General features: G+C 38.8%; 6 protein-coding genes and 1 long non-coding RNA gene across 9 annotated transcripts; 2 read left to right on the forward strand and 5 right to left on the reverse strand.

Moving 5' to 3' along the window:
- Window positions 1-92: 92 nt before the first annotated feature.
- LOC116935105 (potential E3 ubiquitin-protein ligase ariadne-2) lies at window positions 93-2,826 on the reverse strand. The gene is made up of 8 exons (XM_032942481.2): window positions 2,450-2,826; window positions 2,160-2,334; window positions 1,760-2,093; window positions 1,470-1,695; window positions 1,295-1,409; window positions 1,007-1,234; window positions 718-933; window positions 93-649 (listed from the first exon to the last, which is right to left on the reverse strand). Exons 2-8 carry the CDS (start codon window positions 2,319-2,321, stop codon window positions 494-496), a joined length of 1,437 nt encoding a protein of 478 aa, XP_032798372.2. The 5' UTR covers window positions 2,322-2,334; window positions 2,450-2,826; the 3' UTR covers window positions 93-493.
- Window positions 2,827-3,309: 483 nt separating this feature from the next.
- LOC123474425 lies at window positions 3,310-4,464 on the reverse strand. The gene has a single exon (XM_045176583.1). The coding sequence runs from the start codon at window positions 4,103-4,105 to the stop codon at window positions 3,332-3,334; it is 774 nt and encodes a 257-aa protein (XP_045032518.1). The 5' UTR covers window positions 4,106-4,464; the 3' UTR covers window positions 3,310-3,331.
- A 2,934-nt stretch (window positions 4,465-7,398) lies between these two features.
- Window positions 7,399-9,428, reverse strand: LOC123474427. The gene is made up of 2 exons (XR_006649265.1): window positions 8,233-9,428; window positions 7,399-8,161 (listed from the first exon to the last, which is right to left on the reverse strand). It is a non-coding gene; the product is annotated as an uncharacterized LOC123474427 (long non-coding RNA).
- Window positions 9,429-9,715: 287 nt separating this feature from the next.
- Window positions 9,716-11,409, forward strand: LOC116927909 (lamina-associated polypeptide 2). Its single transcript, XM_032934949.2, has 5 exons — window positions 9,716-10,062; window positions 10,118-10,232; window positions 10,295-10,650; window positions 10,717-10,923; window positions 10,981-11,409. The coding sequence occupies exons 1-5, from the start codon at window positions 9,880-9,882 to the stop codon at window positions 11,110-11,112; spliced, it is 993 nt and encodes a 330-aa protein (XP_032790840.1). The 5' UTR covers window positions 9,716-9,879; the 3' UTR covers window positions 11,113-11,409.
- On the reverse strand, window positions 10,679-13,770 carry LOC116927906 (isocitrate dehydrogenase [NAD] subunit gamma, mitochondrial). 2 transcript variants are annotated; one of them, XM_032934947.2, is made up of 12 exons: window positions 13,588-13,770; window positions 13,487-13,525; window positions 13,365-13,419; window positions 13,137-13,301; window positions 12,940-13,073; window positions 12,816-12,872; window positions 12,618-12,751; window positions 12,444-12,557; window positions 12,244-12,380; window positions 11,989-12,156; window positions 11,849-11,930; window positions 10,679-10,849 (listed from the first exon to the last, which is right to left on the reverse strand). In XM_032934947.2, the coding sequence occupies exons 1-12, from the start codon at window positions 13,651-13,653 to the stop codon at window positions 10,825-10,827; spliced, it is 1,176 nt and encodes a 391-aa protein (XP_032790838.2). In that variant the 5' UTR covers window positions 13,654-13,770; the 3' UTR covers window positions 10,679-10,824. The 2 variants fall into 2 exon arrangements, with proteins under 2 accessions (XP_032790838.2, XP_045032517.1); XM_045176582.1 differs by having other exon boundaries at window positions 10,679-11,502.
- Window positions 13,771-14,532: 762 nt separating this feature from the next.
- LOC116927905 (importin-9) lies at window positions 14,533-19,140 on the forward strand. Of its 2 annotated transcripts, none has more exons than XM_032934945.2 (15): window positions 14,533-14,951; window positions 15,039-15,430; window positions 15,494-15,544; window positions 15,603-15,810; window positions 15,867-16,025; window positions 16,089-16,339; window positions 16,405-16,654; window positions 16,713-16,860; window positions 16,929-17,088; window positions 17,365-17,443; window positions 17,509-17,646; window positions 17,718-17,854; window positions 17,927-18,369; window positions 18,440-18,713; window positions 18,781-19,140. In XM_032934945.2, exons 1-15 carry the CDS (start codon window positions 14,822-14,824, stop codon window positions 19,042-19,044), a joined length of 3,084 nt encoding a protein of 1,027 aa, XP_032790836.1. In that variant the 5' UTR covers window positions 14,533-14,821; the 3' UTR covers window positions 19,045-19,140. The 2 variants fall into 2 exon arrangements, with proteins under 2 accessions (XP_032790836.1, XP_032790837.1); XM_032934946.2 differs by having other exon boundaries at window positions 18,784-19,140.
- Window positions 19,025-22,013, reverse strand: LOC116933288 (histone-lysine N-methyltransferase SUV39H2). Its single transcript, XM_045176581.1, has 9 exons — window positions 21,551-22,013; window positions 21,367-21,494; window positions 21,151-21,305; window positions 20,824-21,086; window positions 20,528-20,752; window positions 20,318-20,462; window positions 20,137-20,246; window positions 19,928-20,063; window positions 19,025-19,855 (listed from the first exon to the last, which is right to left on the reverse strand). The coding sequence occupies exons 1-9, from the start codon at window positions 21,800-21,802 to the stop codon at window positions 19,710-19,712; spliced, it is 1,560 nt and encodes a 519-aa protein (XP_045032516.1). The 5' UTR covers window positions 21,803-22,013; the 3' UTR covers window positions 19,025-19,709.
- Window positions 22,014-22,483: the final 470 nt, after the last annotated feature.

Consider the following 22,483-nt stretch of genomic DNA (forward strand, 5'->3'; position numbering starts at 1 on the left):
ACTCATTTTCCTGGCACCCCATTAGACACAATAACACAAACATTAATCATTGTTTGACAAGAATAAAAGCTTTATGAAAAATCAGCTCCTAATTTCATGTGCGAATTATTTATATATTGTGTCTCACAAAACAAACCCACAATCAAATTTACGCAATACAGTGTTAAAATTTTCATCGATAATGTTATTTATTTAATCAGTTTAATAATTTGCTACGGAAAGATGAAACAAAAAACCAAAAAAAAAGAAAAAAAAAAACCTAAACGGGGAAACGCCATACAAATCGAAACGAAATAGATGAGGACAAAATTTTTAAATGAGCAGAACGAAAAAAGGATCAAAATGACAGTACACATCGCAATTTCGACTTTTCGATAAAGCTACAGGCAAAAAAAAAATATAATTTAATTAAAAAAAATTATCTGGCGATCGTAGTTACAAGTTTGCTGGTAAATTTTCCATGCCTTCTCCTTTTTTAGATTTACAGAAAACTTCACGATTCCAGAAAATCTTGCAAAAGTGTGGTACGGCGTTTTTCGCAAACGTCCATTTGAATGCCCAGATCGCCTCGATCGGTGGTTTCTGCACGCTCTACCTTCCACGACAGGTTTTCTATTTCAGCTTCCAGCTGAGCCTGTTGATACTCAAACTAGCAGACACACAATTCTTTATTACCGTTTTTTTTCCCAGAAGGCTGATGGTTCTGAAGCTACTTACCAATTCTTTACGGGGTCCCGCGTCCATATAATAGGCGTACGGGTAAGTATACTGCAGCGTATATCTACAACGTGCTAGCAAAGAGGCAGCATCCAATAAACACTGCCAGTCAATCCAAGTACCATCCGTGCCAGTCATCACCTTACACTGAATGCGTTCACGAATGCGTTGCAAAGTTTGCTCCTCCAATCGCAAACTCTTGGCATGGTTCTCCCACTTTGGATTTAAACGTGTCCGGAAACATATTACTAGAAATTACCACTAAACTGAATTACATCAAATCACTTACTCTTTCGAAATAATGGAGATATTTTTTCAAGGCTTCTTTGGCCCTTGCGTGTGAAGACTCGTTGGCTACATTCGGATTCTCCTCGTAGCGTGAACAACGGTAATATTCTGATCCATGGGTCTTCCAGTCACCAAGACACATCCAGCAGAAGTCATGTTTACATCCGTAACACTGCATGTGGTTACATCCTCCATTTTTTTCTATACAAATTTGGCACTTTGGGCAAACCTAATGATATGAATGCAAAAGATTTAAAAAGCTTCTAGTCACCAGAAAAGCTATACTCACTTTAGTATGAGCAGAGATGTAGTTGGCCGTTTCGCTGTCATCTGCGCATTTGGTCAACCAGTGTCGAATAGTTTCACAATCGGTTGGTGCGTGATAATCGCTCCCGCATCGAAAGCTAAAAATAACATTGAATTTATAGCAAAATTTATGAAGTAGAAGGCTCAAAGGAAAGTACCAGAACGTCGTCTTGCAAGAATTGCAAACTATCCGCTTGCTTTTATTTTCTTTTGCCCTAATTATTATGTTGCAATTCGGGCCTGGACAGAACCTCAGTTCAGGATGGGATCTGACATAGTCGGAGAAGGCATGACGAACGTAACGTTCTTTCAATTGAGGCGTGGCTAATAAAGGCAAAACGAAATCTTCTGTTGCCATAACAGAACAACCCATACATTCAGTTGCTATAAATTTAAAAATTTTCAAAGTTATTATTATACATATTTGTCTTAAAGCAACAGTATATACCTGTAGATACACCATGCATGACCTGAGTTTCAAGATAGGTATTCCAACATCCCTTGCAAAAGAGATGGCTGCATCCAATCCCACAAAAGACGTCTTTGGGTAGCATCATAATACATATGGGGCAAACTAGAGTTTTTGACAGGGTTTTCACCACAGGAGGTTTTTCTGGTTTAAGTTTAGATTGGACTAACAGTTGAGAAGAGTCTTCTAGATACATTCTAATGACGGAATCTAGGGCCCAATTATGAGAGTGTAAAAGTAACTTTGAAAGTGATGGTGTTAATCTAAGCCTACTGCTTAAAGTTTCAACCAGTTCATTAAGTAATCTGTCAACCTGTAAAGGAAAACAACAAAACATTAAATTAATTTTCAAAATAACACTAATCAAAATATTTCCAACCTGATCTACTGTTAGACACTCAAATTCAAAATGTTCTGGATCACATTTTTTTTGGTTCATGGTTTCATTATCTGCATCATTACAAGGATTGTAATAATCATCATAACCACATTCCTCAGTTTCAGAATATTCCACATCTGACTCGTTATCATTATTTGACATGTTGAACTACGTACTTCAATGAAAAAACGTTCGGGTTACGACAAAGAAGTAAATTATTTGAAAGATAGTATAACACTTAAGACAGTTTTACAGACTGAAACTGACGTGGACACTCGGATAATCACTACCTTTTAAGTTGGAATGACTTAAGTTGAAGAAAAACAACCTTCCAGGACCACCTGGCCAGGCAAATATTTTTTAATGCTTTTCGTTCATGAAATTATGTTAAGTAATTATTTGCTTCCCCACGAACAACACAGCTTCTGCATCTGCCGATAGGACGATATTGGGCACTCTGCGTACTTGGAACGCGGAACGGTATATCGCGAAATCAACGTGGAGGTGCGAGATTTATTGAAATGGAAATTGCCTCTGGCAGGATTATCGTGGAATGCGTTGACAACGAACAACGATATATGCATTGACATTGACTTTAAAGAAATACATTCACAAAACAACTTCCATGTTTGTCATTAAGCATTGCATGGTGTATGTATGGCAATGCTTTAGGCGATTTGGCCCCCTTCGGCCCTTCCTACCATTTCCATGGTTATTTCCACGACATACCATTCCACGCTCCGCGTTCAAAGTACATGGTGTACTTACGTCTACAAGATAGAAAACAATAAGACGCAAAATATCATTACCCAAATTGACCTTCAATAATGTTAAATGTTATTATTATTCTTATTTGCTTGCCTATTTTCTTGATTCGTCTAAGTTTTTGACAAAAATCGTCCTTTTGCAACTCCCAATGCAGTTTGTATGTGCACCAGCAGATGGCGTTTACACTAGTTTAGACGCGTTAAACAAGGTAAAATCTATTTCCCCCCGGCAGCCGGGGGGCGCTACGGTCTAAATTGTCTATTTCCCCCCGGCAGCCTGGGGCCCTGTAAAAAGTTGCTGTTTATTTTTCGCCCTGGCTCTGCGAAAGTGTTGACGTCTGAAACAAAAAAACATTATAATAAAGGTATGTTACAATTGTTATATTCTGAATCACATCAAGTTATTTATTTGCAATTTCTACACAACCATGGTATCTCAGTATCAACTGGATATTCATCGCACATTCTATGGAACCAATCTAGGCAGTTTACACACTCAATCATTTCCCAGTTTTCTGATGATTGAGTGTGTGCAGTTCTTCTGCAGTGGCAGAATACAGAAATCTTTCTTATTTCATCCACATGAATCCTGGTGGTACGTTTCATGGTGCATGGAAATGATGTAAGTACTCCAGATTCAAAGCAACTCATGAGATGTGGTCGCAGCTTCTTTGGGTCATACGTTACTGTAGTGGGATCTTGGCCATTAGCCAAACTAACAGCAAAGGCAATGGCAAATATTCCACAATCAAAAGAGTTGCTTTGACGCTGAACTGACTTAATTACATATCTCATTTCCTTTCCAGGTGTTTTAGAAAGGCTAGACATGCAGCTGAGTATGTGCTCATTGTGCCAGTTTTTTCCAGTCAGACTATCGTATAGTGAAACATATTCAGAATCACCAAACCCCTTTGTGACAAGAACCCAGTGATCCTTCCCATTATGGACAATTTGAAGCCATTGCTCTCCAGTTGCTTTTGGGAAATCGAGAGAGGCTCCATTGGTACAGCAAAACAACCCACCAATGGTTGGGTATTGCTGCTTTAGAAGAACTTGTGCCTGGTTTATTTGTCCTGATGTTAACTGGCTCATATTGGTAAGTGGTTCAAGCTTATCCAAAAACAGCATGGGTTCATCACCCAACTTTTGTCTACGTTTAACAGGCTCATGTGCCTGCATGTTATAGGGTGATAAAATTTTTGTTATTTCAATACCTTAATGTTAATTGAATTATGATTTATAGCTACCCCAACAGGCTCCACACATATAATTGAAGAATCTTCAGCCGGGCTGATCGGTGGTGATGATCGATTGTCAATATCATCGATCAAAGCTGGACGGTCATCCGACGAAGCATTTAAGTTTTCCTCTTCTTGTCGTATGGCATCTTCTTCGTCCAACAACTCTTGCACCACCGAGCTAACAGGCTCAACGCGAGCTTTCTTCAGTTGTTTATGAAACGATTGAAAATAGCCTTTATTTTCCTTTGGTCGACCTCTCTTCTTTACTGCCGCTGGAAGTCGGAGTGACGACCATTGATGAGGTAAAATCTTATAATTCAAACTGGTTAATGAATTGTATGCCCAAAGTAAATTTATTTTACCTTTTCATCAGTTGCAGGAGGTGCATCAGTAGAAGCATGGAGGAGCAGAGAAGACGAAGCCTGTGTAGTTGATTCAATTTCGCTTGAATCGGCACAACTGTTTGGAGCCAAATGATTGTTTTGGGTGTCATTCGCCTGCTGTACCAGCCTAACAGGCTTATTCGTCTTGATTAAGGCATGGATGTTAATGAAGAGCTGCAGTTTATCTTGGAAATCAGATTCCGTCAAAGAACTGAGCGTGTTGGCCATTTTCCTGAAAAGATCCGAAGCCATGTTGAACTGTTCTCTCTCCGTTTTAGGCATTATGCGTCTTTTATACGTTTGTACCCTAGTAGGAGACGTAACGCTAGGGGTAAGAATTGCGTCATCCTAAAGAGAAGTAAGTAATAAGATAAAGATAATTTTTATTATTTCTTTGGAAAATAACGAAAATTTTATAATCTACCTCTAGGCAACGATTTCTCCAGTGATGCGAAAAGGCTCCTGCTGGAATTTCAGTTTTCCGTTCAACGTGAAAATGAATAATGTGGCGGCAAGGTAGCCCGAATTGCATAAAAAATGAGCAACTGCAACCACTTAAGTCAACTTTCAACTTGTATGTAGTGTTCCGCGACGAAATATGGTAAGTTGATGAATCCTGATAGCATTTCAATTTCATTATTGTTTCATTGGTTAACTTAATTACAATTGTAATTGGCTTACCTGATCATGTACGAAGTCGTAATTCTTTTGCATAATCTTCATTTCCTTATTTAACAAGTTCCAGGCGAAAGGCGAGATGGAATCAGCAAATTTACTCACAGCTGGATGTTTTTCCTGTACCGCAAATCGAAGTTCTTGAATCCTTTGCTTAAGTTGCCTGTCACTTAGTCGGATTAGGACAATGTCGATCAGGCCCGTGAGAACTTTGTCAAATCTCCTTGACTTCTGGAAAACCTCTTTGATTGTGTGGTGAAAACTGTTGTCGGAAATTGTAATTAGATATAAGTATGTTTTAGTAATTAATTTTATTTTTTACCGTTCTAGGCGATTGGTCGTATTGTTCCCCAGCGTACACAAATCATGGCGGCCAAGATTGGTCCACTTTTCGGAGATGTTGAACCAATTGTCCTCAAAATAGGATGCAATTATTCCGTGGCCTACAGGTAAATTGTTGTCAAATAAAGTGCAAATGTTATTTAAATGTTTAGTTACTTTTATCAATTAGGTATGCCCTATTCTCGTCAAAAACTGCTTGCGTTTCAGCATACATGGTAAGACGGAATTTCTTAAGGATTTCTAATTTCGTGATTTTTTGAAGGCGTTCGCCATTTTTGGTTTTCTTCAAATAGGTATCAACAGCCTTCAAAACGTGGAATTGGCAAAGAATGTGCTTTGCATCCGTAAAATGCTGTTGTAAAGCGGAGATCTCGGCGCAGTCCTTATCGGTAATCGTTACCTTGGTCACGGAGACGTCGTTGTTCTACCGTAAAAAAAAATTTGTTACCACATTAGAAAAATTCATTAAAATTTGTATTTTACCTCGGCAAATATTTTCAGACATGCGGAAATGGCTTCCGCCTTCTCTTCCTTTAGGAAAAACAACGCTACTGGTTGTCCAGAGCCATTGTTGTCTTCTATGAGTAAATGGTAAAGGGCGAAACCTGCTTGTGTTGTCCTGTAAGTTCCGTCTAATTGGAGCAATTTCCCATATTTTTCGTACAACTTGCGCTGCCTCTCCATTTGGACAAAAATAGCAGCGACTTCCCCATCAGGATCATGCAGAACGTTTACGACATTATTTTCATCTTTGTGAAGAACTTCTAGAAACTTCACGGTGTCCTTCCATTCGTCTTCTGACTTCCCTTTTAAATCGATGAAGAATGTAAACTGCGTGATCGATACATGCTATATTTTCACGTTATTCTTACCTGTTAATGACTGCTTTATATTTATTAGGTCTTTGCTGATGAGATGCGTGCCAAACTTCTCCTGCAGCATCATTCGTACTTTCGTTGGTTGAGCACCGGATGCCAGTGAATCTTTTGCAAAAGTTAGAGCCTCAGGTGGCATGTGTCTGCAATCAAATGTCGAGGTAAGAAAATTATTTTAGTACAGAAAAGAAGAAATTATTAACTAACTTTTTCCTGGCGTAGGTTTTGACATGCTCTTCAGATATCGGATGATTCTGATGTTCCAAATTTAAGCTCGTTATCTTAAATTTCAGCTCGTCAACGTCGTAAGCAAATTGAATCTGCACTGGGCAACCACTGGCCATTACATTTTGTTTCAGCCTTAACCCTTTTTTCGCACGGGATTCGTAGCACCCGAAATGCGGACAAATGTACTGGACCCTTTTGTATTCCAAATTAAGATCCAGTTTATGCTTATTCTTTGGGTTTTTGTTGTAGGAAGCGATAGATTCTGTTCTATCGCGACGTAGATAGACATTTTCCTGCTCTAGCCCTTTGATCAACTCGACAATATCAGAATGACTATCAAAAGTCTTCGACTTTGTAAGAGCACTCAAGATCGACATTGTTGCGTAAGTAATGAAACTCTATTGAAGAAAAAAATATTTTGCTCGTACTTATAAAGTTTCCTCTGTTCTTCCTTCCTGGATTCTCATTGGTTTCCTTCTCTTCTAAAGGTTCCGTCATTTTCTTCGTGATCCTTCCCGTAATTCTCCTGAGGATTGTGGGGTAACTGCAAACAAGCAGCACCGGCGTTTCCCCCTTACCTACGTATCCGCCTTCCTTTGATGGATACCATTGTCGTTTGCGAGAAGTTGGTGTCTTTTCAAAAGGTGCCGTTCAGAATTAAAGACCCCTTCGGATGTCTGTGTTCTTAAGGTAAGTTCATAAGGTATGATTCAATTGCTGGAAACTTGTTCAGTTTCATATATTTTATTACATTTTTTAGAAATGAACTGCTTAAGGGATTTGGAAACAAAAGGCAACGTAGGTAAAGAAAGCAATACAGAAAAATCCTTGTTGCGAATCCGAAAAAAAAGAATTAACCTTCTAGACTCATGCAGCGTGAAGACATAACTCCAGGAAGAGCACTCCACCAGATAAATTGGAATCCTGTATTGGGTGCTGTATATGGTGGACATGATCGACAGGGCCGTACTCCGTCCGAAATGCTTCCGGAGGGACAGAAAGGGCAGGTACCAGTTGTATAATACATCTGCATCCCTGGATTGCATGGCGGACATTTTCTGTGTTCTGCACCCGATGGCAATTTGGCAAACGAAGGCAAATCATCCCGGCAAGTGCGTGGTTCCACCCATTGATACGTGACAAGCGTTTGTTTCTTTTATCACATGCTGAGTAAACCTGAAAAATAGAAACCCAACAAAAGAAATCTTTATCGATTGTTTTAGCTTTTTCAACAAGCATCAAGTGTTTACTTAAAAATAATCATTTTGGGTGCACGAAGGTCATTTGTTACATCTTCCTCTGCCCTACCGATGAATCATGAATCCTTCCCGTAATTCTCCTGAGGGATGTGGGGTTACTACAAACAAGCAGCACCGGCGATTCCCCCCTACCTAGAAATCCGCCTTCCGTTGATGGATACCGTAGTCGTTTGCAAGCACCCAATTGTCGGAAAGCAAATGATTTCGTAGTAGTGGACCTATTCCGTGTGATCTAGAAATACACATTGATTTGTCCGGAATGGAACTAAATATCGTTTTTATTTGACTCGATTTTTTTTGTACCTGCCAATGCCAGTAAATAAGTAAAACGAGTGGCATCCTAGGAACAATCCTAAGGTTTGTGGAACACAGGATGATGATGGTACCTAATTTATATCTATTTTTATTCTACCAGGTATTCTCAAACGGAAGCCGCTTCTCAATTCAGCGAGCCTAAAATTATGCACGTTTTTTTTGTAATTTGTATTCATCGGTGCATTTCTGAGTGCATGATTTGCCATATTAGCCGGCCGGTGGTCAATAGCATATTTTGATGTTAGCGCCCCCCGGCTGCCGGGGGGAAATAGACAAATTTGACGTTAGCGCCCCCCGGCTGCCGGGGGGAAATAGGCGTGACCGTTAAACAAACGTTATTTTCTTGATTAATCCAGACATCTATTTCTATTCAATCCATTTTTTCACTTTCCTCGAAAAAAATACTGATATTAGAATCATTCGACACAACGATAAAACTGGACATTACCAGTACATGGTTTTTAATAAATGGTCCTGCTCAACACGAGTTTTACTATTATTACCCCGAGCAAACGAGCACGAGGAAGAATTCATTTAAAATAAAAGAATTGCTAACACTATAGCTTAATTTGAGTTGTTGCGTCCCAGGGTCCCACACTGTTCAACACAAAAATCGCAAATGAAATGAATGCATTTTTTTGTGTGTGGCGGATTGTACATTCCGCTATGTTTTAAAGTATACTTGCACCCATCTCGCCGAAAGGCGGTCAGAATACGATTGTATTTTATCCAGACCCATTTAAAGCTCTAATTTGGTGACATAGACAGTTAGACACCTCATGCAACTAGGCTAGTAGGAACCTTTTTATATTTATAGGTCTAATGTCCTTCCGCGGTTTGATTTGAAGCCTACGGCTACATTTTTTACCTTGCCATCAAGTTATTCGAGTTCTCTTTTGTATTCTGGTCACAATACTTTTAAAAGAATGTTGTGTTGTAGTTTGTGTTTTTGAGACCCACAGCCTTTGGTTCGATTTAGCTCGTCAGTCTCAGCTTACATACCAAAATACCTTCTTTTCATGGAGATCTAAAATAGCTTACTGCCAGCCAACCATCTTTGATGACGATATTGGGTTGACACTCGGTATACGTTGTCTTGTCAGACCAATATCCTGGTTTCTCCTAATAGCTCTGAAACAAGAAGTTTTTCACTACAAGGTTGTTCAATCCAATAACCTGATTAGAAAAATTACAATTATCACATGGCGATTTTACCTTGACCTGAAATGTATGCCTGACAGCCAGCGCATTTGGTTAACAGAGGTTATAAGTAAAAATGCAAATAAAAAAAATAAAATCGGATAGATTAGTGTAATTATAATATTAAATTAGTAAAATCTGCATAATTTTTTTATTTCGATTATAAATTCTACAATTATGTTTTCTAAGTGTTAGAATAAATCGGAATAAAATTGAAAATAGTGTAATTTGGAAAGAAATGCCGCGAGCTGACAGCGCCGCAGGCTAAGGCGTCTGTAAGTTATACGGTGCACTTCCAGTTCCAGTTGTTTGAACTTGAAGCTGATAACGTTGTCTTTTTGGTTTTAAAATTCGTGTGTTTTAGTCTGGTCGTAGTATATCGGGATAGACTTACTTGGTTTGAATCGTTTTAGCAGATTATATTTGTGAAATACCATGGCGAGTTTGACCAAAGAACAGTTGAAAAACGAATTAATAAGTCACGGGGTTCAACCGCCCATTCAAAGCGCCAGGAAGGAAGAGTTCGTCAAGCTTTATGAGCAACACGTTGCTCCGATTGCCGCCCAGAAAGGTGATTTTTCCAGTGATGAAGAGGCCGATTCTATCACTGAACAAAAGGTACATAATTGTTGCCCTAGTTGTGCTCATTGGTTTATTTTTTTCTGAATTGAAGGTTGAAGTGTCAAACAACAGCTTAGTCTTCAACGGGTTGGACATCACTACCATTTCTGATGATGATCTCTTTAGCCAACTCCAATCTTTTGGCATACCAGTGGGCCCCATTGTTGGTAAACAAAATTATCACTCAATGTCAAAACGTAATCAAAGTAATTCCATTTGCCAATCACAGACACTACCAGATCGGTCTATCAGCGAAAACTAGCAGCACTCTTGCAAAATGGAACACAACCTCCTGTAGTTGAAGTTGAACATACAAATGGTAATGGAGCTTCACATGATGAAAAATACTCTGATTCAGAGGATGAACCTCAGGAGCAGAAAGAAGAACATCAGAATATTGAAATAGTAGCAGAGAATTTTGTACAACCCAGTTCACCTGCCTCTGTCCCTGTCCCTATCCCTGGCCCTCACCCTCTAACAGTAGATCCAGTTATCTCCACTCCGGAACCTCTAACTGTGATTCGTAAACGGATCGCGGAGCGACCCCCATCTTCTGTTAACGCTTTGCCGTTGGTTGACCGTCAAGTTAGTTGACTTAATTTAATTCAAAAACTTAAGACAAAAGAACTAAATTTATTTGTTTACGTTAAGGGTACGCCAACACCAAGACCGAGCATTCGATCTGTCTCTAGCTCTTCTCAATATACTTACGAGTCTCGGCGCCTTGTAGATGTGACCGATGGCAGCGCAGCCAAGCCACTACCTTCCCATTCGGGGTCCCCCCCTGTTAAGCCCAATATCATCCGTTACATGTTGTTGCTATTGGCTGTTTTAGCAACGGCATACATAATTTATACGGTAAGTGTATCCAAAGATTAACAACTATTATTAACTATTTAATTTTGTTGTTGTTAGTATGCAAGCTTCGGTCAAGTCAAGCAGTTAATGGAGACCATCAGACAAAGTGTATCTCAGTACCTGGAAAAAGCAGAACAAGTTGCCGAGAAAATGGATAATGCCAAGCCTAATCCATTGCCTGATGTCTAATGTTTTCATCCAAACAAGCCTCGAAGTTCAAGCCGAGCGTGTTATTTGAGCCGTAGTTTAACCCATTGATACTATCTCTAAAAGCATGGTTGGAATACTCCATTCACTATTTCTCTGGTTCAGTTGTTGTTCATCACATACCCATTTTTACCATACTGCTTGATTTCAAGTAAAAGTTTGCCCCACCCCGATCCATATGGCAAAAAGTCGGAAAAGGATATTCGATCTTTATTACGTTTAATTTTGTATTGGCTTCTTTTTCGGCCAGAAGCTCAAATACACATGTCAAAAACATAACAAGTGTAATTAAATTGAAGACTGACTACAAACTTCAACGATGCTGATGACTCCAACTGCGGTATCAGGAAAATCTCACTCTACATTGCAGCCCTGAGAGTGAAAAGCAGATATGCCATAAGGTAAACAAGACGAAGATGCTTACAAGCGCAACTTTTTTGTAAATTCTGAATAGTCTACGAGAACATTAGGTTTTCAAAATGCAAATCAGACGATAAGCAGGAAGATTAGAGGCTTTAAATGTTAATAGAAAGATTAAATTAAATTCTATTAGTATGAAGCTCTATTACTCTAAATTTTCCTATCTATTTCATTAATCATTTAACATGCACTTGATTTATGCTGGAGGTGAATTTAAAGAAGAAAGTTGTGAAAAAAATGCAATAGTTCCAAATTCAAAGACTCAGCTAACTATTATATGATTTGATGAACAACTTACCAATTCTTCGTTTTTGTTTGTTCTTGGATGTTACGGATAACATTCTGAACGACATCTATACTTGTTGCTTGGCCGTGAAGATCTGAAAACAATTACGAACATTAGAGTGAATGAAAATACAGAGTTTTTGAGATGGTTACCTGGGGTCCATATACGGTCATCGTTCACTGTTTTATTAACAGCACTTCCTACCATTTGGGCATGGTAATCTAGTCCCAAATGGTCAAGCAAATCTACCGAAGCGTTCAACATTGCAATAGGATTGGCAATATTTTTTCCGGCAATGGATTGTCCAGTGTTTCTGGTTCCTGAGGAACAAGTCAATTGTCAAAAACAGCGCACATCAAACAATGGTTTGATCATGGTTGTTGGAAAAAGAGATCAAGATAAATTACCCGGTTCAAAGACAGCATACTGAGGGCCCATATTTCTTCCGCTCAGTAAACCAGGGCCACCGATGAGACCGCATGCGAGATTCGAAACAATATTGCCATAGAGATTGGTCATGATCATAACATCAAATTGCTGGGGTCTTAAAAGAAAAATTGTTTTAACCAACCAGGGAAATTTCAACCCATATAAACAATGTGATTACTTAGCCACCATTTGCATGCAACAGTTATCAATAATCATGTTATTATGCTCAATATTTGGATACTCTTTTGCTACTTCAGTGCACGTTTCTAAGAAAAGGCCATCCGAGACTTTCCTAAAGCGAGAAATGTTACTCAGAAATCTTGAAAAAGAAAAAGCAGTTTAGGTGACCTACATAATATTAGCCTTATGTACGGTAGTAACTTTCTTTCTTCCTTGCTTTTGAGCAAGATCGAAAGCATAGCGGGCGAGTCTTTCTGAATTTGCACGCGTAACTATCTTCAAGCTTTCGACAACACCAGGCGCGTTCTTTATAGTATTATGATAAATAATTCTTCATCACCAAATGAAATAAAGTTCCATGTCAGATTACCTCATGCTCCAGCATTGCATACTCTCCTTCTGTGTTCTGTCTAATAAGGACAATATCCTGCAAAGTTAAATGTAATAATTAATTAAAAACAATGAAAAGTTCATGTACAGCTATAATATAATACAATATCTTTATGCCTAGTTTGAATTCCAGGAAAGGATTTGCAGTTCATTATGTATGCAAAAAGATCTAGCTCATTGCGAAGCTCAACATTACGAGAGATTTGCCCTGGCCTGTTTTCTCTTGTTTCAATATTTCCTGATGCAAACAGAAGGATGGCAGTTGAAAAATAGTCAGATATTCAGATATAACAATAATTACCTTTGATGGCAACTCCATTTCGTTTGATTGAAGTAATGGCATCAAAGAAATCCACCTCTGATTCAGAGTTTGGATCAAAGTGAATCTCTTCAAAATCTACTGGGACTCCAGCATAGCGAAAAACTTCTTTGACATAATTCATCATCTCAGGGCCAATTCCATCACCTTCAATATAATAGATTAGTATGAGTTTTGAGCTGACGAATACAGAATTCAAGATTTTTGGACCTGGAAGCATTGTTACTGTAAATCTTCCACCATACTGAGCCAGAGGGCTTTTGCTCTATAAACAATGTTACAGATCTGCTATGAAATCATAATGGAGCAAAGAAGTTTATTCTATTTATCACCTTATTGTGAGCTTCCCTAGTTATAGTCCAGACACTTCCCTGTGAGGCGAAAAGGAAACTATAATATCATTGTTGCAAAAATCAAAATGGTAATTCCTTACGGCTTTAAGACGACCCAAATTTCTCAATGGTCCTGAAAGCGTACGTAATAATATTGCCGTAGACATTTTTGCTGTTGAATAATAATTCAAATGATAATAATAATTCAAAAGTCGAAATATACTACGATTTAAAGGTATTTCTTATTTTACTCGAATGTTAATTTATTCTGCTAGTTCTCTAAGATTTCTCTTTGACGACGTTGTCATGTCGATTAAGCTTTTTTACATCACACACTCGAAAGTCGAAAATCTAAACTTGATGTGATTTAATAGTTGATAGAGGGAGAGCAAAGAGAGCAGGTGAAAAAGTAATTACAAAACGTTGCATTAATAGGAGGCCCCTGTACGGCAAAGCTAATTTGACCTAAGCATTTGTCTAGAAAGGTCTAGTAGTTACCATCAAGGGCTGTTACTAAAAAAGTGCACGCAGTTCTAATCTAAACTTTATAGCCAACATCTTTCTGTGTCTCACGGATTATTTGCAGGTAAAATTAACATTACAGACAACCTTTTTAAACCCTTGTGGCTGTACTGAAAGCAATATACCCTTTATGGCATTTACCCGCCATAATCCACAAGGTTAAAGAATCCATGGCTTCCATACATGCATGTGCCCCTTCCGTTCGCCAGAAAATTACCAAGCCAGGTATAAATACGTTCGTATTTTTCATATTTAATATTTTACACTTTGTGTAACTATTGAAAAGTTAATTGACGTATGTTTTACTTTAAGATAAATCATTGAAAAGGAAACCTGATCCTCCCATATTAAGTTTGTCCGCCCGCATGGCTCTAATTGAGAAACGACTGACAGAGTTAGAAAAAGATAATCTGTGGTGGACCGAGTGGAAAACGGACAAGCAAATCCAATTTGGTGAAGACGAAAGACATTTGCAAAATCAGAGTGAACGTGAAAACATCGAGGGGGATCTAGCGTAAAACTAACCAATCCATTATGAGTGTTACATCGTGTGAGTAAAGATAGACGGAGAAAATCTGCTTAAGTGTAAATGTCTTTAACAAAATGAGAATGTTTTTAAAATTTCGCGCGCCAACGTTACATTAACAACTAACAAGGGTGTTCTTGAAAGAATGTTTGGCGCCATCTCTGCACCATGTGTTCATAGACAGTCGTGTGAATATTGTCTGCAATTCAGTAAAACATCTCGGGTTGAAACTGTTGTGTTGTTGTTAAATAAATTTAAGAAGTTGGTTGTCATTTACCAATAATACAATGTCTGCTCCGGAAGTTAACAATTCATTGAAAGAAGCTTCCCTTGAAACTTTGCGTAGTATTTTGTCAGCTAATCAAGAAGTAAGAAAAGCCGGGGAGAGCCAAGTTCAAGCTTTGGAGGTTACAGAAGGTATTTCTCGCTCTACTTTATGTGACCAGACGAAGTGGTGATTGAAATGTTATTTTTTTTTTTCTTTTTCCTTTTTAATTCATTGAGGATTTGGAATTTACCTTACTGAAATCATTTTGGATATTAAATATCAATTGCCTATCAGACAGTTAGCAACAGTTCTTTTGAAACAGTACATTGACTGTCATTGGTGGAAGCTCTGTGAAGAGAAATTTCGTCCCCCAGAAACATTACCAGAAGCAAAGTCTTTGATACGTGACCTTCTACCGAGAGCTCTTTCAGATTCCAATAGTAAAATTCGTTCTGGAGCTGCCCATGCAATTTCAACCATTGCACAGTGGGATTGGCCAGAAGAATGGCCAACCTTGTTTACTACTTTAATGATCTACCTGACACAGGGAAGTCAAGACAGTCTGCAAGGATCTATGTGTGTCCTCCTGGAAATCACTCATAATGTTGATGACAAGCAGATGCCCCAGGTATTTTTAATTTATTTTGTAATTTAATCAATAGCTGAATGGCTTAATTTTTGTTTTCACCAGGTAGTCCCAGTGATTCTTCCTGAGGTTTACAAGATTTTCTCTGAGAGTACAGTAGGTTGCTCACTATATATTGTTATGATCTGCATTTCAAACATGTTGGTTTTTGCAGCGATATAGTGTGAGAATGCGTTCCCAAGCAATCCAAATATTTACTAATCTAACAGAGGCAGTATGTACAGCCGGTGAGTATAATAAAGGCCTAGTAAAGGAACTCCTTGGACCCTCTCTCCTGCCATTTACTGAAGCTCTCGTGAAACATCTACAAGAACCTGATGGCCCGACAAGTGACGTCGGGCTCAAAACATCAATTGTCAAAGGTATTCCTACTTCAGAAATATTATTGTGACTGACGTAAACTATTAGTCTTATGCAGCGCTCACTGTACTTGTAAAGCACGTACCAAAACAGCTATCACAATGGTTATTACAAATCCTTCCAACAGTATGGAACACATTGACGCATTCCGCTCAGGTTTACGTTGCCTGCGTTGTTAATGAAACAGAGGAATCCGATGAGCAAGTTGATCTGGATGGTATCATGTCTCCTTCTTTAATTGCTCTCAATGTAATTCTATCAAGACCTTTCACTACACCAGGAGAAGTTATCAGCTTCGAAAACTTGGTTTCTAGCATCTTCGAATTTGTTCATGCCCTCGTCGAAACCCCTCGCTTCCGCAGTGCTGTACGGGATGGAATCAGTCAAATAATTTACTATATTATCCTGTTCATGCAAATAACAGAAGAGCAAGTCGCGACCTGGACAGCTAGCCCAGACCGCTTTGTTGAGGACGAAAGTGAAGATTCCTTTTCATATTCCGTTCGGCTTGCCGCGCAAGATGTTCTACTCGTAAAACATTTTTTTGTATTGCCATTGTTTGGTTATTGCTATTATTATATACCGACATCTGGCAGGCTCTGCGACAAGAATTCGAGGATGAAGCTTGCTCCGGTCTATGTGAAGCCGTGACGCGTCACCTACAGGAGGCCGAAGTAATGCATACTCAGGGCAGCAATAACTTTTGGTGGAAAGTGGTTGAAGCATCTTTACTTTCTCTTGGCGTCGTAAAAGATCTTCTCGAATCTCAGCAAAAGGAAAACCAATTGCCTTTGGATATAGTGGTTATTCTTCAGAGCAGCTTAGATCAGCATAATCGCATGGCCGGTAAGCGAAAAAGAGGTTTTTTCCAAAGTTTCATCATTAACATCTTGTATACTGGCAGCGTCACCTTTTCTGTTGGGTCGTTGCCTGTGGGCAGCTAGCCGGTTCGCGAATTTCTTACCCGCAACATTACTTAATCGGTACATACAGGCAACCGTCGAAGCTTTGCAGCCCCATCAGAATGTCATTCTTCGTATCACTGCTGTTCGGTAATTCTTTCTTTGCGTGTTCATTTCAGACACTTGTTAACTTCTTGCCTTTTTTGTTGCTCATCAAGAGCTGTGTGGGGATTTTGCGAGCACTTGAAAGAATCACAGAATACTGCTATATTGACGCCGATGCTACCCATGATCACCGAGTCTTTGCTGAATTTGGCTATTTTATTTAGCCACGAAGTACTCAGCTTGGTTCTCGAAACCCTTGCCATGGTTTTGGCTGTAAGAATCACTTGGTTATTCTCCTTCTGTTTTTCTTTTTATTATTATTATTTTTTTATTATTATTTTTTTTATTCTTTTTTTCTTCATTCTTTTTTTTTTAATTCTTTTTTCTTATTCTTTTTTCTTGTTCTTTTTTCTTGTTCTTTTTTCTTGTTCTTTTTTTTTCTTTTTTTTTCTTCTTTTTCTTTGTCATTTTTTTTGTCATTATTTTTTTTACTGTTTCTTTTGTGTTTTCGACTGAGTCTCGAACCTAAAGTGCCGAATTATTCTCTAGGTCGATAAAAACTTTACCGCGACATGTGAGTCCAAGGTTTGTCCGCTTACCATCGCCCTTTTCCTAAAGCACAACTCAGGTGATTAACTTGCAATTGTTTAACAGTTTTGTCGCTTAAGGTAAATGTTGATTTCGTTAAAATAGACCCTGTAATTGTTGAACTTGCTCAAGACATTTTCCGTGAGCTCTCACAGAACGAAGCTTGCCTAGGACCCCTTCAACATAGATTAGTCCCTACGTTGGTCTCTATTCTTCAATCACCACCAGACAAGGTGCCGTCAGGTTAGTAAAATGCTTAAAACTGTTTTTATTTGTAAAAATTTGCTATTCAACATTTATAAATTGGTAAATAGGATTACATGGGGTAGCATTAGATGTCGTGGAGACTCTTGTTCGAGCCTCGAAACCGCCATTAAGTGATGCTTTGATGCAAACCTTTCCTTGCGCCGTACGCTCTGCTCTGACGTCGGATGACCCAACTATCGTTCAGGTAATATCAAACGTTCACACTTCCTGTATCTAACTTTGAATTATATGTAACAAATGATCGATCCCTTTCTAGAATGGAGGGGAATGTTTGCGAGCTTTTGTGTCAGTTTCACCCGATCAAGTGGCTGCCTATCGGGACTCTGAGGGACACACGGGTCTCTACTTCATCATTCAGGTCGTCCTAAATCTATTGAACCCTACGGTTAACGAATCGAGTTCGGCGTTTGTTGGCCGACTCGTCAGCACTTTATTTAATCGTGCGGGAAGTCATTTGGGCGACAGTGTCGATTTGATTTTAAGGGGTGTTTTAAGTAAACTCCAAGGATCTTCATCGCTTGTGGCTGCGCAGTCACTAATTATGGTTTATGCACATTTAATCCATGCCCAAATGGAAGCTGTGCTAGACTTCCTGTCATCCGTACCAGGACCCAAAGGTCAATCAGCTCTTCATTTCGTCTTACACCAATGGTGTTCGAGGCAGCACGTATTTTCCGGTGCTTATGAGACTAAAGTCAGGTAATGAACAGGTTATTCTTGCAATAATAATCTGCCCCGCTCCTCTAATTGAATCAATCTCGCCTTCTAGTTCTATAGCACTTGCGAAACTGTTGCATCACGGTGTAACGACGAACGACAGTCGAATCACCGAAATTACAATTACAGTTGAAGATGACAGCGATCTTACCGATGGTGATGGTTGCATCCGAACTCGCTCCCAGCGGGGAGCTCTTCAGTACCGTGTCAAAGAGATTTCCATCCTTGTCAAAATTTTGAAACTCCTTATCTACGAACTTTCCAATTGCCTGGAATCTGCGATGGCATTCGCGGACGATGACGACGATAACGATACAGACGGAGAAGTAAAAATAGCTTTCATGATTCATTTTTCAGTTCGTATTAATTTTTTTGTATTATTGCATTTGAAAGCAGAGCGTGGAAGGCATGCGTGAAAATGCAGGTGCATTGTTATCCACCCAGTTACTAAATGATGAAGATAAGTTGGATGATTTGAAGGATGATGATGATCCAGACGCACAACATGATCCCAACTCAGTAATTAATTTGCAGCAGTATCTAACCGAATTCCTGCGCTCTTTTAGTAGCCAGAGTTACTTTCCATCTGGATTCCTCCCGCATCTTAATAGTCAAGAGAAACAGGTTTTGAACTTGATTGGTATTCATCAGCTTTGAAGTGTATTTTCACAAACTAAAATTTATGGGACAATCTATGGTAAATCAATTGTGGATGTTTATCATGAGCTTGTAAATACAATGCCATCAAAAGGATGCAGAATATTCTGATAGCATCATCAAATCTTTGCAATGGATACTACTGTGCAAATGCCGTGCAACAGTAGAACTTTCGGCGCCTACAAATGTGCCCTTGTCATTTCATCTGCCTCCCCACTCCCTTTATTTGAAATGTTGAAAGGATTGTATCTTGATATTTCAAGCAAAATAGGAGGGCACATGGTGATCAAAATTTTCAAAGTATCGGGCAGGTCCATCCTTGTCAATATTTTTCATTCTTTAGCACAAGTACTGATCTGCTTATAATTGAAGTCGGCACACGAAATACAGTTAATACTAGTTATCTCAACCCCTTCAAAACAAATAGTGTTGCAAGCAAAAGGCCCATGACATCACAAGCAAATTCTACCCGAGTATTTCGTAGTAAGGAAAGGTGTGGACAAAACCAAAATGGGATCTAATGGGATGTAGCATGAAAAACTTGATAAGAAATTGTTAGTTGAGATAAAAGAATATAGGTCATCAGTTCCAATACAAAATTCCACTGAGACACGAAAATTGGGAACCCGAAGTTATAGCTTGCATGCTGCATGTAAGAAGGCTGTTTATTCTGCCTTAAGAAACGGGGCTATTATTTGGTTTTCTGGCAGTGAAAACATAATCTTTCGGCAATTAGTAGCTCCGCAACGGCATTCATTTTTTACACTAACTTCTTTGCCTGATGACGCAGTAGTTTTTCCCTCCGGGTTTTCTGTCAAATTGTTCATAAATCATAATGTTTGGCATAGCAGTCCCGTAATAGCTTAAGCAGAAAAAGGCTTACCGGTTTTAGATGAAGCATAGTCAAAGGTAAGCTCCTCTCCGACATGAATGTCTCTCTGGGCAAAGAGCGCAAGGCGTGGCATATTGATATCCATGCAATTCGCCCACACGGCAAAGACAGCTAAATTAGGATCACACTGCAATTGAATAAATCGGTTGTTTACTTAAATGCCTTTGAATATTGTTTTCATGTATAAAAGACTGAAATACCGAATGATTGATAAAATGTGCAACATTTCCCTGATGAGCAGCATCGACAGAGTATACACAATCAATATCATTGAAATCCAAATCGAAAAGATAAGTTCTTCCTTCTGAATCTAGATAAACATAAATGGAATCGTTTGATTGTTTCTAACAGTTTGAACGTAAAAATTTTTCAATAACTTACCATACTGCACTCCACGCTTCTCAGCTTCTTCGTTGGTAATGACTTCCCCAACATATTCAATAACAAAGCTGTTTTTACGAATCGTTTCAAGTGTTTTGACACCCCAACCACAACCATTGTTGGTGCGAAAAATGCATAGTTTCAACTGTAGTATCAAACGCTACTTATTATGTTTATCTGTATAATAATTTGTAAATATTACAAATCAACCTTTGAACCTCTCTGGACTACTCGGTTTGGACATTCCGGTCCACAACGGCACCGACTGTTACATTCATAAATTGGGGTGCCTACAGGAACCTTCAGACGCCCTGCTTTCGTGTATGCTGACTGCGTGCCGGACATCGGACCACAACATGTCTTGCGACCGTCGATGCAATCGAGGCATTCACATCCAATCACAGGGTCGTCTGGAATAACTACTCCATCACCAGCCTAAAATGTCGAATCAAGAGTCTTGAACTCATTAGATGACACTCATTAAATGAGAATTCAGATTCTTTTACCTTGCATTGAGTAACATAAGTGAAACCAACTGGGGGTTCATCTAAGTCGACATTATTTTCAATTTTGACTGGTGGTTTCCCCTGAGTTGTTTCATTGATTTGATTTTCCCATTCTTTCAATCGCTGGAGCTGATCAACTCGTCTTTGTCGGAAATCTCTAGTAAGCAACTGCATCATCAAGTTCTTTTCCATCTGTAATAGTTTTTGTTTCTTTCTGTACACCATGAATGCATACTTGTTGATTTCCTCATTGGACAAGTGGACTAAAAAATAAATAACGGCAATTAAAGCAATATGTTTGCCCATGATAATTATTAGTTAAAATACTTTTGAACCCATTGAGTTTGTGTCTATCTGATGAGCTGCATACAAGCTGCATTGCTAGATCAATGTCCTCATTTGCTGGTTTCAAAATTCCTTCAATGTAACTTTGAAGTTGTGCAGATTCAGCTGCCTTCTTTTGTCGAGTTTCCAAACCATTTCTGTTTAGTCATTCAAGATGTATACAGATCCTTGAAGATGGCTGATGAAATTATTACTTACGGGTCTTTGTCAGGATTACGCTGATAAAATTCAGCAATTAGCGCAGGACAGTCACAATCTTCAATGGGTACCCAAGAATCATCATCATCACTCCATCCTTTCCAATGAACAAGATAAAACTCACGACCCTGTTTAGTTTGAAAGTTTATGTCAATAATAAAAAAAACATCATCACTCTCTTTACCTTTTCATCAGTTTTGTGATCAATTATCATTTCAACTTCATACTCATCTGAAGTGGTGGGTTTCGTAGATCTAGATCTTTTTCTTGATTTATAACCATCAGACTTCTTTCTACTCTTCCTTTTCTTTTTAATGAGTTCATCATTTTTGCTATCATCAGAAACTATAGACACCGATAGCGATACCGATTCGATGTTTTCTGTTTCCATCACAGATTCACCAAGTGTAGATGGGTCGTCGTGATCGTCACCCATAATGCTCACAATGAAAGACGAAATACAAGAAAGTCGGTGGGGTTTTGATATTGTTGTTTAAATAAAAATAAGAAGCACAACTTCAGCTAACACACAATGCACTTAAAAATTTTGCATCGGAAAAAAGCTTCTTCCGTTTAAATGTTAGTAACGCACATTTACGATACATGCATACACCAGCACCCCAAGCAATATGGTGTTTCGCGCCGGTTTCAGGTCCCTTTTTTTAATGCCTTTCGAGCCACATTGCACGATTCAAATTATATCATAAAATGAACATGTTTGTTTCTCAATATAAGAATAAGCCATTACGGCCATTAAAATTTAGTCAATTATTTGATGAAAGATTCGTGTAAAAGTGGTTGATTTTCGCATCATTTCTGTGTCCATTGCAACAATAATTCCATGGGAAAAATGTATTTTGGCAGAGTCATAGGACCGTGGTTGGTTCACGACATGGGGGGAATCGTCTGTCGTTGTGCCTAATTTCGGAAATAGCAGTGAGAGCCTTCAGCGGGTGTGTGATAAGTGCACCAATCAGGAAATACGTTTGAAAACTTCAACAGCCAATCACAACAGTGATAAAGGAAACGAACAGAGCAGACGATACCAGAAAAATTGAAGCTCGAATAGAAACACTGAAATGGCCGTTGAATAATTCAGTTTCTCTCGATAGATGAC

Source organism: Daphnia magna, linkage group LG7 (assembly GCF_020631705.1).
Source record: "Daphnia magna isolate NIES linkage group LG7, ASM2063170v1.1, whole genome shotgun sequence".
Classification (NCBI taxonomy): domain Eukaryota; kingdom Metazoa; phylum Arthropoda; class Branchiopoda; order Diplostraca; family Daphniidae; genus Daphnia; species Daphnia magna.